General features: G+C 43.7%; 1 protein-coding gene across 1 annotated transcript in view; it reads right to left on the minus strand.

Annotated features, from left to right (window-relative positions):
• Positions 1–16,009, minus strand: part of Marchf4 (membrane associated ring-CH-type finger 4) — a 110,504-nt gene extending 94,495 nt beyond the window's left edge. Inside the window, exon 1 of the mRNA XM_035439243.1 lies at positions 15,497–16,009. Within this exon, the coding sequence (XP_035295134.1) occupies positions 15,497–16,009 (513 nt within the window). The remainder of the gene's footprint in view (positions 1–15,496) is intronic.
• Between the last annotated feature and the right edge of the window lie 271 nt (positions 16,010–16,280).

Below are 16,280 nucleotides of genomic sequence, written 5' to 3' on the forward strand. Positions count from 1 at the left end.
CACTCCCTTTTATACTGTTACACTGAGCATAGCACCTCACTTCTCTGGACCCCAGTTTCTCGCTTATGAAGGTCAGGAAAATAATTTCTTCTCCCTTCCCATCCACAGATATACGAACTGGTGGTTCTCCCTGTATTAGAGAATAAAGAAGCTTTTAGACTCATGGGGGTCCTTCCAGGCTCTTTGCAGAGGTCTCGATTAAAAATACCATTCAATAAACCAGGAGTTTTTGTGGCATTATTATTCTAAAATAGATGGCCCTAAATATAGTCAAACCACTCACTCCTGTTACAAGGCTATTAGGACCAAGCCTACAAAAACAGGCATTGGAAGACTAGTTAGTATTAACTAGTTAGTACTAACAAGAACATAGTATCCTTTCTTATCTGCACCCTGACCATTCAATCACCCAACTCTCCGGAGGAAACTACACTGGGTCCTAAAGCCTAATGGAGTGATGGGAAAGCAACGAGAAGGATAGGGAATTGACCAACTGTGAGAGAGTAAGTTTCCGGCGAGGGGAGTCAAGCATCAATCTGTTATGCCTGTACTTGAGAACACGCATCCACCTGCCTTAGCCACCTTTCTACCTGTTAGCCTGCTCTGCTCTTCAACAGGTAGCTTCTCTGGGACCCTCGACAGCTCTGTACGCAGTATCAGTGCAGATCATAATGCATAGAACCCTGACCTGTGACATGCGTTGTATTGTCTTATGACTGCATCGTAGCCTTTGTCCTAGACTCTCAACCTGCATCTCACTTCTGCATTCCTAGGGCCTGGCATCCAGTTATGTTCACTTTGTGTCTTCATAGTCTATGATTGCCCCTTTTCCTTCATGACCAGTCCCAGCGGCCATAAAGGAAATGAGCAGCAAGATATTTTCAGGTTTAATCATGACCCTAAGAGTAAAATAGCCTTTAAGAGGACATCAACTTTTGTCCACTCATGGAACAAAACTGATGAAACCCCAGTGGGACTTGCTTGGGTCTTGTCTGTTTTTGATCTGGTCCTCAAGATTATTGTACCCAAAGCTATCCTATGTGTCCTTTGCTACCGCAACCTGAATTTTTCATGCTTATCTTTTTATAACATTTTATTAACCAAACAATAGGATATACCTTTTATTATGAGAAAAAGTAAACACACATAAAAGTAGGGAGAATATAATAAAATCTCACATACCCATTACCAAGCCCCAGCATATTTCCAGTTTTGCTTCACCTGCACTTGCTGGAGTATTTCTGAAGTGAATTCCAGGCATCACTTTGAACAAATGTTTTTTGATTCATACAAAAATCTAAAGATTAATTGAAATATTGAAGAAGCCCTTTGTAGGGTTACTTCCCCATAAATGGAATTGGGGGAGTATGGAAATCCTTTGAAATCAAATATATATTCCTTCCGAGCAAGAACAGGGTATTGTGCACAATGCCAGCACTGACCTTGCAAAGACCAGAGCCTCTGGGCTCTCTTTGGAACAAAGATGAACTGAGTTGGGAAGCAGCCAAATGGACAAACCCACTCCAGGGCCTTTTTCTTCTGCATCAAATACTATACCCCACACCCAGACACATACACACACCCACTCCCCCAAGCAGGCACGTGATGGGAGTGACACCTCTATACACCCACTCACTCTAGTCCCGCTATTTGTTTTCCAAACACTTTAGAGAGAACTGGGAGCCTAAGGCCTGGAAAGCTTGTCTTTGTAAAGTAGAACATTGTTCCACAGAGGCACAAATCTGTGGCTCCTGGAGGGATCACCACAGGATGGATCAAAACACACAACCCACGTTCACTCTGTGTACCCAAGTGCTCCTTTTGGGGTATCAGGTTAAAAACTGGTGAGGAACACCACATAACAGGCAGTGCTGTTTACATGGGGAGCTATTAACTCTGTTTATGTACTTAAGATCCCTCAGTGGGGAAACTCCTGCCCACACAACACTTTGCCTCGATCTGGTGCCATCCTGTCAATCTCAAAGCAGTTGGTACGCAGTACTTACACCTAGGGAGTGAGCAAAACACATCATCATCCACTTTGGATAGAAGGGGAAGGGCAGGCCAGAAGGAAACCTAACTGCTTTCCCCGGCCTTCTTCACCCACTAACTCAGGTCCAGCTACTTAATTTCTCTCTTTTGTATGATTCATTTTAATGTACATGTATGTGTAGGGATCTGTGCGAGTGTCCACCGTGGGGGGGGGGGGCGGTCCCTGTGAAGACCAGAAAAGGGTGCATGATCCCCTGGAGCTGGAGTTACAGGCAATTGTGAACACCAGACATGGGTGCTGGGAGCCAAATTTGGGTTCTCAGGAAGAGCAGGAAGTGTTCATCACTGCTGAGCCATCCCTCCAGCCCCCTCACTTAACTTTACAAAACAGTTCTACTATTTATTTACATTTATCTCCATGTTGCAGACACAGGACACTGTGATTCAGAGGAATTGATCAATTTATCTAAAAGCTACAAAGCTGGTCAATGATACAGCCACCCAATCCGTCCCTCTACACCGGAAATTCCCATGATTTCCATGTCTGATAAACTTCCCTTAGTTAAATACTTTTAAATAATCTCAATCTTATAGTAAAAAACACGAAAGCAGAACAAAGTATTCCCATGTGCCATTCGTTGACTTCTCCAAAGGTGGTGTCTCCTATGAACATAAAACAATAATCAAAATGATGATTTAACCTTGATATAAGGCTACTGTTGAGCCTGCATGCTTTATCCTATTTATACTAGCCATCTCTACTCTCCAGAATCCAAACCAGATAGCACCTTGTATTTCATTCTCATGTTTCTTTAGGTTCTATTAGCCAGCACTCAGGAGGCAGAGGCAGGTAGATATCTGTGAGTTCGAAGCCAGCCAGGTCTACGTAGATTCTGTTAGCCTAGGACAATTTCCCTGTCCTTCTTCATCTTTAATGACCTTGACACTATGGAAAAGTAAAGGCTAGCTATTTTTCTAGAATATTATTTAATTTTAGACATTTTTAAATATTCATAAAGTTTTAGAAAGCCCCTGGATTGGATAGCTATATCAACCACCAACCACCTCTCAGGGAATATTTTGACAGTGAAGGTAGAAAAAGCCAGAAGTTGAGGAGTGCTGTGAAATACTGTTTTCTGGACATGGCACAGCATTACACTCATGAACTCATAACAACCGTGGTTAACCTGCACAAGCCAGTCAAATTTCCAGCATGGATGGGAGAGGAGCTCGCAAGGTTTCACTAGCCAAGGAGCTGTTAGTAGCTGAAGGCTAATGGGGGAGATCATTTGTCTTTGGAGGTGTGGTCACTGCAGGTTGTCCACCTTCTAACTCATGACTGACCCCACACCCACGCATATGTGGGCAGCACAATTGGACTTAGTGAACTTATTCAAAACATTACAAGACAACATGAAGTTGGGAGTGGGGTGTGGAGAAATTCAGATAGGGCAGATACGACCAAACTACACCATTCACATGTGCAAATTTTTCAAATGAGAAATAAAAAATATTATATTTTAAAAGTTTCATAAATCCCCTATGAGCTTCTTAGTCCACCTTCCCTTGTGTATCCTTTTCAATAAATTGTAATAATAAGCAGTTTTTAAAAAATAGCTTATTTTTTAATTTACGTGTCTGATTGTTCTGCCTGCGTGTATATGCACCACATGCTCGCCTAGTGTCTAAGGCAGTGAGAAGGGATCATGTCCCCCGGATCTGGAGTTACAGACAGTTGTGAGCTGCCATGTGGGTGCTGGGAATCAAACCCAGGTGCTTTGGAAGAGCAGTGGCAGGCGCTCTTAACCACTGAGCCATCTCTCCAGCCCCCAGTAATGAGTTTTTTCAAAGTAAAGAATTGGTGCTTTGCTGAGAAAAAAGTTTCATTCACCCTCAAATGATAATAGCCATACTTTGAACACCCACTGAGCATATTTATTGACAAGAGGTTATTCTACATTGAAGGACACTTTTGATTTGCTCACCGTGATGGCTTCCCTATATATTTGAAAACATTTTGCATATCTAAGGTAACTTTTATTTAGCTGACAGGTGATTCTGGGGTGAATTTGGTTTCACATACCCATACACACATATGCACCTCTTCCTGAAGTTATCAGCCCATAGTCACAAACGGTCCAAGGCAGAAATTTTCCAGGAAATCTTGCAGGAAACGATGGAGACTGGCAAGGTCGGATAACAACATCCAGAGAATGTTTATTGTGTGCTTGTAACTTTATTGTATTCTGGCATGACGCACTCTGCTGAGAGTTTCTGCACACAACAATGCCCTGTTATTATCTTTCTTATTCTACAGTGGAGGAAATTAAGATTCAGAGTGTGACTCAACCAATGTCACACATTGCACAGCAGCATTGGGATTTATGAGCCCGATTCTGAAAGCTTCTTGGTCTAGCTTTTCAGCTCTTTGTCTACAGTCAAGTTCATAGTCCTATAGTCTTACCCACCATGCTCATTTTGCTAAAAGTACATTTGACTCTGTGTTCCCATCTAACTCATTTATGAAACGGTTTTCACTTCTTGTGCCCTAACTTCTTTCCCCAACTTGATCTTTAATGCTCAGTCCTAAAGCTGTTTTTCCTTTCTCCTTCTATCCTTCTTTCTCCACCCCCTTCTCATGCTGGGAATCAAACCTAAGGCCCTGAACAAGTACTGCACATCCTCCTGAATTTCTATCAGCCCTGGGTACCAATCTTCCTCCTTCTAATGCAGTAGTTCTCAACAGGTGGGTAGAATATCAGATATCCCGCACACCAGATCTTTACTATTTATAACAGTAGCAAAATTACAGATATGAAGTAGCAACAAAATAATTTTATGTTTGGGGTCACTACAACACGAGGCTCAGTATTCAATAGTCACAGAATTAGGAAGGTTGAGAACCACTACTCTAATGTGTCACAAACAGAGGCAAGAGAGCTAGAAGCAGCCTGAGTATTCTCAGCTTCAGCCCCCTGTTTTGGAGGAGGAAAGGATGACACTAACTACTAGGATTTACTGAGTGTGTAGTGAGGGGCTGGCTGTGTTCTCAATGTTTGACACTCACAACTGATAAGCCAACTATTGCAGGAGAGGCTTCTGGAACTCACTCAGCTCTGAGCATCTTCTCCTTTGGCATGCAGGGGATTGCTGTTAGACAGAACCGTGTTTCCAGATGCAGCCAGTGAGTTGTAGAAGAAATCAATGTGTCACTCTGAGCAGGAGCTCTTAATGAATTGTGAGGCATAGGTCTGTTCAGTGTCTGTGTCTCTGTTCTGGGATTCCTGGGCTTTCCCAGGGAAGCACCTATGTGACTATTCAAATACTCTCTGAACAAAGCTATCTTATCAACGGTGTCTATTGTGATGAAACACCAGGACCAAAGCGACTTGGGGAGGAAAGGGTTTATTCAGCTTATACTTCTGCAGCACTCTTCATCATCAAAGGAAGTCAGTTCAGGAACTCAAACAGGGCAGGATCCTGGAGGCAGGAGCTGATGCAGAGGCCATGAAGGGGTGCTGCTTACTGCCTTGCTCCTCATGGCTTTCTCATCCTGCTTTCTTGCAGAACCCAGGACCAGCCGCCCAGGGATGGCCCCACCCACAACGGGCTGAGCCCTCCCCCAGTCACTAATTAAGAAAATGTCCTACAGGCTTGTCGACAGCCTGATTTGATGGAGGCATTTTCTTAATTAATGTTCCCTCCTCTCAGATGACTCTAACCTGTGTAAATTGACATAAAACTATGCAGCACAACAATCCAGGAATGATTGTATTCAGGAAACTTAAGTTAATTGAGTATAACAGGAAAAGCAAAATAAAACAAACAAACCCCACAAATCTTAATGCAACATCTAAAAGCACCCTCTCACAACAGTGTCCCACATGGATGAACTTTTCCATCTGAAACAGGAAGCTTTCAGGTGCTTGAATCAGGGAAACAGAGAAATGCATGAGGCATTTCTTCCTGCCTCTACCCTGGGTGACATGTCCCTTCCTTCCTGCACACATGGTCCTGTGTCTTCCCAAGTAGTCCCATGCTCCTGATATAGTGACCAAAGTCCTATTCCTTATCTGTCCTAGAATTTACGTCTGTGGCTACGTTTCTTTTTCCCATCACTGTCTCCTAATATATACTATTCTTAGCACAGTCAGCCAGTCACCTTGGAATCAAATAGAAAGAAAAAAGGAAAGAAAGATGGACAGAAGGAGGAAGAGAGAGAGGAGGAAAAGAAAGAGAAAGGAAGAAAGGAAGAAAGAAAGAAAGAAAGAAAGAAAGAAAGAAAGAAAGAAAGACATCAAAAGCAAAAACCTTAGGGGTTTAAAATGTAGAATCTATGACATCACAAGCAGATCGGCCTCCAACTCTGCATTTCATCCCCTTCCTGGGGTCCTTTGGTGTCCATGAAGGTTTCAGAACAGACAGTTGTGAGCCATCTGAGGGTGCTGGGAATCAAACCTGGGCCCTCTGGAAGAGTAACAAGCACTCTTACCCCAAGGCCATCTCTCCAGGCTAATCTTTCTTAAAGATGCTTCTTGTCAGATGTTCAGTAACAGAAATAATAATAATAAAAAAAGTCACTACTACAAGGTGTGAATCAGACTTCAGTCATGGATATTTTGTATGTATTCCACCTATATTACTTAAAGTTCTTCAAAGTTATTGTTTCCTTTTAACTATCTCACATCTTTATTTCAGTACATTTGCTCTATAGGGGACTTTCTGCTGCTGCCATAAATAAAATTTAGTGTCATTTGCCCCCCCACACACACACACAAAATAGACAAACTGTGGAACTTCCATTCAATGAAAATTATCAAGCAATAAAAAACTGCTGTTTACACACACACACACACACACACACACACACACACACACACACCCCACTACCAAAAGTACATGCAGGAAATATGAATGCATATTACCAAGTGAAAAAGCTAAATTAAAAGGCTATATGCTGTACTGTCCTAACTACGTGACATTCTAGAAAAAGATCAAGCTATATGGGTGGAAGCAGTTAATGATTGAGAAGTGGACCAGAGAATAGTTTTAGGGCAGTGAAACCATTCTGTCTGATACTACAATAATGGATAGGAACATGGGAAGGGTGGTGGAGATAACCCTTGGATCAAATAAAACTAACAGCATACCCTAAAGGACTCTGGGTAATAATGAGGTTACTATTGGTTAATCAGTTGTAACAAACATACCTCTTGGGTGGGAGATGTTGATGGCAGGAAGACTGGGAATGCGTGGGAAACTCTCTGAGCTTCCTGCTCTATTTTACTGCTAACATCGTGCTAATGAAAAGACTATTAAAAATAATAGACACAAATATGAACAAAATAATCAAAAGTTCTATTTAGATATTGGAGTGTATCCAAAAGCTCTGAGTCTGATGCCTTCTCCTTTTTTTTACAAGGGAGATTAACAACACTCGAAAAGTGTTCAAGACAGACTCTTACTACAATAAGATTTCTGTCCTGGACACAGTCCTAAGGCATGAAATCAAACTGGACAGGAATAGTTGTCTCATGTGTGAGTCAATGTTATATAGAAGCATATCCATCCTATCTCAGATAATCCAGGACACTAGTCCAGGGATGGCTGGAATGCAAGCACCTTACTGGATGAGGAGTTTCTCTGCCTTTCTCTGCTTGCTCCTCTGCATACTTAATCTGCTCCCAGCTTCTGGGGACTCAGAGTCCAGGTAAAGGATCTTTTCTGTTTATATGTTTTTGTTTATATATGTTTGTTTTGTTTTTTGTTTTTTTACAGTTGTTGCCAAGCATAGAGTACTGCTTGATAAAGATCAGTCTAGGACATGATGATGGTGGAAATTGATAAGGAAGACTGAGGTAGAGCATTTCTGAGCGGGGGGGGGGGGGGGACACACGGACAGAGTTCAGCTGAGTTGGGCAACAGAGAAGTGGGAGCTGAGGAGCCGAGACTTCCCATCTAAACACATCAATTCTAGGATTTCACTGTGGTCCAAATATGGCCTTAAATGTCTGAGAAACACTGTTGGAAAGGCAGCTGTACCCTAATTCATGGGAGGTTACCTCATGTGTCAACTTCTTGCAAGTGTTGAAATTTACTATTGTATCTTTGTCTTATCAACAGTGACACCGAAGTGCAGGGGAATGAAATAAATAGCCTAAGATAACCAACCTGGGAAAGGCCTCTGGATGGGAATGAAATCACATTCTTCTGATGTCAAAGCCTATGTCACATTGGTCCCTGAGACATGAGTGGTGGTTGACACAAGATATCTATCCTGTTTAAGGTAGTTGAAAAAAAAAAGGGCTGTTTTTCCCATCATTCTTCAACATAATGAGGAAAAGTGTGTTTCTGGCCATGTGGCCTCAAGCCAAGACAATGATTACTATGATTTCTAGGACAATAATTATCGGTATTAGAAAATTAAATTGGTTGGGCCTCTGAAGAGATTATCTATAAACCCCATATATGGGATTATAATTTACACTCACATGAGTGCACAGATACATACCCACAAATGCACTTTCTTCCCATGCACAAGGGACCACAGATAACATTATTAACATGGAATGAGTGTGTTCCAGGAAGAAGAAGAAAGAATCAACAATTACTAAGCTTCTACTTTTTTTGTGCTGAGTCATGTCTTAACCATGATGGTAGCTGCAAGAGGGCTCTCTGTAGGGATTGATTCTCTTCCATCCATTCAAATTAATCTCTCTATAAATGAGGAAAATAATTTGATCTGTCTTCCACAGTGATTTTGTAGACAAGTTGAAATTTCATAGATTAGTATTGAGTATTTGGCCCATTGTATAACTCAGTACTGCTAACTATTTTTATTATTTGTCTTAACCCTGTACACCAAGTAAGGAATTTAGTATCTATCCAACTTAGCTTTAGCTGCCAACTTCATACAGCCTAGAGAAATCTTTATGAGGCTAGGGGTGTGGTGGCACACACCTTTAATTCCAGCACAAGGAGGTATCAAATGTGCACTGTATGTAATATACACATGCAAATCCTGCCTTGCATACAATTCATCTTAGGGTTGGGGCTGCTATGCAGCTTGAGCCACACAATATTTGATTGCCAGCTCCCTTATATCCAGGCTCACCATCAACTTGGCTTTCTTATCCCCTTCCTTTAACCTGCTTCCCTCCCCTACACTCATTGGACACAGCTTGGCTTCTCCAATATACCATGTTGTCAGCTATCTCCCATATTCATCTTCTCTCGGGCTCTCTTGGAATCCATATTTCACAACTTCCTGCCCTCCCAGCTGTATTAGGTAACTCTCTGTATGAGTGGCTGAGCTTGAAGCCACACCCAATAAAGGAGCCAGTCCTCTCCAGACTGATGCTGACTGGCAAGCGTAAGATTACTCGAGTGAGCATCAAGTGGAGCAGAGGTTTTCAACTGTGGGCACAACTTGGGGGGGGGGGAGTGACCCTTTCACAGGGGTCACTTATCAGATATCCTGAATATCAGACATTTACATTATGATTCATAACAGTAGCAGAATTATAGTTATGAAGTAGCAATGAAAACAATTTTATGGTTGGAGGTCACCACGACACGAGGAAGTATAGTAAAGAGTCACAGCATTAGGAAGGTTGAGAACCACTGATGTGGAGGAGCAACAGATAACTGATCTGAGACACTGGACACTGAACAGCTGTCAAGACTCTGTCTTCCCCCAACTCTCTCTCTCTCTCTCTCTCTCTCTCTCTCTCTCTCTCTCTCTCCATCCCTCCCCCGTCCCTCCCTCCCTCTGTGTGTGTGTGTGTGTGTGTGTGTGTGTGTGTGTAAGAGACAGAGAGATAGAGAGAAAGAGAGATGTTCTGGTATTTTCATAAGCACGATACGTGCACGTCAATAATACACGAGTCTGCAAAATATCCAGGGACCTGGCTATGAGGTCTGAGCATCTTTATACCACTGCCCAACAGGCCATTAGAACATTACTAATGAAGAATTAGAAGAACATTAGGATGAGGAAAGGGTCCTTGGAGCTTCCAGTTTAAGTAGGACCTGTAGAAACTGAAGTAGGAGTTTCAAATGGAAGTAGAAACAAAAAGGCTACAATGGAAAAACGAAGTTAGTGGCCACCTTTTCTGTAAGAACCTGTATTCTTCAGTCCACAATGATGTCTTGCCTACTGGCCATAAAGGACTTGTTCCCCTACTCTGGTATGTGCATGGTGAGAAGTCACAGTTGCACCAATAATATTACTACCAACAATTTGAGGTTCCTATTCATACATGACAAAGTCCATTCACTTCTCAAGGACACTTTTGAATGCTCCTTTATACTCTGTTTACCGGGACAAGATGTCCCAACATTAGATAAGCCTTGCAGGTTAGGGTGTCATTTCTTTCTGCTTGGGTTTAAGGAATCCCTCTGGACCCTCCCAACAAGGTCCTTTGTGAACCAAAACTCTTAAACCAAGAAGAGACCTTGAGTCCTCTAGCCCTAGTCATCTATAAAAATTTCTCCCTAAAGAAGCCTATAGCATTTTTGCCTAGGTTGACTGTATGCGCTTGATAGTATCAAAACTCAAACTGACTTCCCTGGAGATCCCTCATTGGCCAAGGCACTGCCCTTTATGACCCTTCTTTCATACAACATGCTTTTAACATTGGATAGCAGTGCTGTGTGTGTGTGTGTGTGTGTGTGTGTGTGTGTGTGTGTTTCTCTTAAACATTCTCTTTTTTCTCCAATTATCTTGACTATGAATATTTCTACTTGAGCAAACATTTCATCATTTTATTTAGAGTTTGAATTGAGTACAAGGTACTGGGCTGAGATCTAATGACCTGGAGAGGAAAAAGCATGCACAGGTTGCTTTCACAATGCCTCTCTTGAACCCAGGTTAGACGGGTAGTAGCTATTCCCTCTTCAAGCACAGCTGTTCACAAAGAAGGAGTGAGTCCCTTTTCTGGAATGTGCTCCAGTTACCTGAGACCCTGGAGTTCTTGTCCAGATAGAGACAAACCTGCTCCTAGGACCTGGAGGATTTTCTTCAGGTCTATAACCTTCTGTCCTGGGCTTGAGGACTGGGGCAAGAAGCCACTGATCAGGGACTGGCAAGGGCAGAACTTGGATGAGAGAATCAGTGTGTTCTGTGGACATCTCCATCAGCTAACGCAGAATTTATACAAATCTAAAAGTTATAAATTCAAACCCATTCTCCTGCTTGCTTTGAAGGCACCCAAGTCTGTTAAATTACTTTAGACCAGTTTCCTTGCTTTTCATTAAGCCCAAAACATGCACCTCTTCCCTACCCTGCTCTGAACTGCATCCATAGCCCTTAGCCCCACCTCCAGGCATTCCTCTACTTCCCAGCCTAGCAGGTGGTTTCATCTCTTTGTGAAGGCACACTTTTCTCTCATCTCTTCTTGCTGCTTTCTATCTAGCCTCAACCTTTCAGCCTGAATCTGTTTCCTCTCACTTGGTCTTCAGCAGCAACAGAGAAGCCTTCCTGACTAATTGGGGGAAGCAGAAAATCTCCCACCATCACCACCATCCTCCATACCTGTCTTTCTGAATAGGTTTCCAACCCACCGGCTGTTTTTAAACCTGCTTCTTTTTTGTTCAGATAATAACGAAATTCACTTGTGTTCATCTTCTGTGTGTTCTTGATCTCTGTCAGGTCCTGTGATGTCTGGGTTAGATTGTGACATCCTAGAAGCCTGGGCCACATCTAACGTGTGTCTCTAGCTCCTGTTCAGCAAAGCAGCAGGCCTAGTTGGCTCTTAATAAAGACTTTGGTGTTGGAAACAGAGGAACAGCACTCTGTGCCTAGAGCATTATATATGTTAAGAGAAACCAGCCACCACAGTACCAGCCCTCCTGCTAGCCTGTGAGCTGGGGCACACTTTGACAAAGCAAGGGAGCTCTGTCTTACATCGGAGAGAATAATAACATAACAGAACACAGTCACAGCTGCTCTTGTAGTATTGACTGACTTGGGGTTCAGAGTCATCCCACAAAGCAGGGACTGTTGTTAATGTACAAAGGAGGAATCTGAGGCACAGTTAGGCCATGTAATTAGTTCATCACTCCAGTAAGGGCCATCTGGCTTCAGGCAGCCTCAGCTTACCAATCACAGTCCACTGTTCTTCTAGGAGGGTTAGACAGCACTAGCCACCTGAAGAGAGTGGGGGGATATGCAAAAGCCCCTGCCACAAACTCTCGGGTTGTCTTTGAACATGGTCTTACATGAACAAATGGCTGAGAGGAGAATAGAATGGCTACTCAGGAACTTTACAGGTTCTCAAAGCATTTATTCATACCCTATCCTTCCTTCTCCTCCCAGAACCCTCTTCTATTTCCCAAACATTCTAAGTCTGCTCACATTTGGATTTCTGAGTTTGCTGTTTCATGCAGCAAGAATGCTATCCCCAGATCTATCCCCTGTCGGGTCCTCCTCATCATTTAGGTGCCAGCTTGGATGGAACAGTCTTAGAAGGCTCTTCCTGTTTGTCCTATCAAATGTGGATATACTTGTCTCATTCCTTCCTCTTCATTTGTGACTAACTCTTTTTCGTGTATGGTCTTGGTCTTACTTGTTTTCATGGTAGTCTTCCATCTGAAATCACTTTTGTTTATCTACAAGTTCGGTTGCCAATTTCTGTGTCCCCACTGGAAGGCCAGCTTCAAGACAGCAGAGATCTCATCTGCTTTTGTTCTCTCACAGATACTTAGCACTGGAGCTACAGCACCCTGTGGCTTCTAGCCATTTGTCACATAAGTGCGTGAGTGAATGGATACAAAGTCCTTTGTGGAAACCTGCGAATGTGAGCCTAACTGAATCTCCCTCTAACCCTTCACTGCATTACTGTAAGCACTTTGCAAGAAGAGACCAAATCTTTATTTTTGTCAATCTTTTGGATCCTAGAGTAGTAGCAAATGAGAGTGTGGTGTGTGTGTGGGAGGGCAAATTTTTGGTTCCTTTGTTTGGACAGGGGAAAAAACAAGCCATTCAGCTATTCAGATTGCAGATCATTGCTCTCCTAGACTAGGGAGAGACAACTGCTTGATAGTGTGCACTCTCTGTCTCTCTTTGTCTCTGTCCCGCTCTCTCAATTGAAACTGAAATACAGAAATCGCTATCTGACCACTTCTCCATTTCCCTCTTTCCTTCTCTATCCCCACCTGTCCTCTTTTCTCTTTCTCTAGAGTGCTCCCAGCTTCTCTCCTTTGTTTTCCTTCCTCATTTAAATTATGTAAAGAAAAGTGAAAAGAAAGTGGAAAACCATGTTCCCCTCATTTCTCTTATTCCCACTATAACACATTCCCAGTAAAACCACTTGGCTTCTACAAATAATCCCTCCCAAACACGATATCTTTTTTCCCCTTTTTCTTTCTTTAAGACATGGTTTTCCTATGTAACCTTGGCTGTCGTGGAGCACACTCTGTAAACAGGCTGGCCTCGAACGCAGAGATCTGCCTGCTTATGCCTCCCAAGTGCTGGGATTAAAGACATGCGCCACCACCACCTGGCCAATGATAATCATTTTTAAGAATGCTTGATTTGGTTCCATCCTGATGAAGGCACAGCCCCTCCCACATAATAAGAGAACCCATTCCTCCGGTGATGTTTGTTAGCTTTTTTATTCAGAGCTCCATTTATAACGCATAATGAAGATGATGAACAATAACAACAAAAGTTCCCAACCCTTGATCAGACCTTGTGCCACAAGAGGGCATTTTAGAGTATTACTAATGGTCCTTTTTTCTTCTTCTTCTTCTTTTTCCAATAAAATGCAGCTTTTGTATGATGGAAAAACATGGTAATAATATGCTAATCCCTTACTAGGTATTTTCACACTTCTGGGCTCTCCTACAAAGAATGGGTATGGAAAGCAAGTGCTATCTCGTGGAAATTGGAATGGAGGCCTAAAGGCATAGAGTTATTTGAAGAATATTTCACAGCAGGTGAAATATTATCTCCGCACACGTTCCAAGACTTGCTGTTTTCTAGAGACAAGAGAGCTCTTGCCAGAAGGCACACTTCCAACACCCCCTGTGATATGCACACATGTGCCAGCCCATATGGGAGAAGGAAGAAATAGTTTAGGAAGTTAATAAGCAAAATCACTCTATGTTTTGGAAAAGCTGAAGTCCCTGAATGAGACAAATCCTGACCCAAAGTGGGGCTCACTTCACTATTAGCCACAGACCCACGCAGCTTCTACAGAAGTTCTGTATTGGTAATGGAACAACGTGCTGGAAGAAAGACACTGAGTGGGCAACCTGGACCTTCTCACCCACCAGCATTTCATTTGCCGCCTCAGGTAATCATAGTCAGAAAAAGGAGGAGCCCAACCCTCAGTCTCTCAGAGATACATGTTCACTACTTCCTTTCATGATGCCTAGGCTGTAGCTCCAGGCATCACCAGTCCCTAAGTGCTTTGCCCATTCAGAGACAAGAGAGGAAAAATGAATGAAAATGTCAACTAAGCCTGCATTTCATAGAGTAAGCAAGAAGGGGGCTTGTCAGGAGCACCAATGTGGCATCCTTCAATCAAGAACACCCAGAATCTCTCCCCTTAAGAGACTGCTAAAGAGGTCACTGAGGTAAACACAGAATCCTGCCCACATCCCTAGCAAATGTTCCCTCTCCTGCATCACTAAGGAAACCTGATTTCCAGGTGAGCCTTTTCTTCCTGGGACTCTTTATTACGTGTTTTCGAAATTCAGGGACCTTGTGAATTAGCACATCTATCTAGTGCTGTGAGCACCAGACAACTGGTAGAGTATTTAGGGGGTGTCTGTGGAAATCTGAATAGATAAGGAAGGGAGAACCCGCCTGACTTGAAAAAAATTTGTCCAGGGCCATGGATGGGGAGAGTGTAAGAGAAGGAGAATAGATCTGGCAAGGTTCTTTCCCAGGGTCCCTTAAACTCACTCTGGTTTAGATTATCTGCTTCCAACCCAGGAACATCCAAGATCACCAAGAGGTGTCTTGGCAAATTGAGGTAGCCTCGAAGGAAAAAGAAAGAACCAAACAGGATTCTTGTACTTAACTTTATGAGAATAAGAAGGGAGAAGATAATCTTGACCACAATTTCAGGAAAGGAGGAAATTTGAATGTAGAACTGAATATGGGCTGGGGGTGGTTTTACCAGCAAGAAACCGGCTGAAAGTGTTTTAAACAACAAACATGACGGTCCCTCTGAGTCTCCCCTCTTCACTGGATCTTCTGTTCTGAGTGCTTAGCAAAGTTTGGGGATGGGATTGAAGAGACTTGCACTGGGGATGGGGGGGTGGGGGGTGGGTTTGCAGCATCCAAGTGCAACTGAGCTAGTTACCAAACAGGTTCCCTCAGGCACCTATTGGTCAAGCTTCACCATAAGAAACATCACTGAGAAACTCCAAACACTTTACTGTCCCTGACACTAGAAACAGCATAATAGTTCCCTGGGGCAAACAGTTTCGTGGCAATCTGCATGGCCTGGAGATACCACACACCAAAGCAGGGGAAATGGAAAGGACTCACCTGTTCTGGTCCCTGGAAACAGATGCGGCAGAGGGGAGTCCTCATACCACTGTCCAAGCTACTTCCTAGAGAGTAGCAGTCCTCAGCTTTCTCCTTACAGAATTCGTCGGAGGAAGCACTGCTGAGCAGGGAGGCAGGGGGCCCTGTGGCTGGGCCATCCCAGTCATCTTCCACAGAAGGAGGCAAAGGAGGTGGAGGTGGCAGGGGAGGGGTCTCCCTTCCCACCGCTTCTCGGGGGCCCCTCCAGCCTGCCCACCCCCCGGCCCCCAGAGCCGGAAGGGTGTTGTTGTTGGCCGCCACACCAGGCAGCTGGGGGTCGCCGTGCATGGGCAGGGGCGCTGGAGGGGGGCGCCTCAGTAGGAAAACCTTCAGGTCATTGAAGAGCATTCGGCAGCGGCACTTGAGGAGACCCTGGTGGCGCAACATCTGGGGATCTGGGGTGCACAGTCCACAGCAGCACCAGCCACAGCAGCAGCACCACCACCACAGCAGCCCACCCAGGGGCATGGGCATGGGATGGGGAAGCAGAGGACTGGAGAGGGGCAGCTGGAGTCTTCGAAGAGGTGGCTAGGGTGGGGCTTGGGGTCCACAGTGTTTCTGTGTTATGGAAGAACCTTCATTCTTATTGGCTCTTCTTGTAACCCCTCCAAGCAGCAAATAAATTACCCCCTAGACTGACAACTGTGAGTCAATGATTCTGAACGCTCCTAAGAAAATGCAAAGTGGAAAAAAGTTTTTCTTGCCCTGGCAGCCCCACCCCAGCCTCAGACTTAGTTCTGGCTGT

This window comes from Cricetulus griseus, chromosome 2 (genome assembly GCF_003668045.3).
Source record: "Cricetulus griseus strain 17A/GY chromosome 2, alternate assembly CriGri-PICRH-1.0, whole genome shotgun sequence".
Classification (NCBI taxonomy): domain Eukaryota; kingdom Metazoa; phylum Chordata; class Mammalia; order Rodentia; family Cricetidae; genus Cricetulus; species Cricetulus griseus.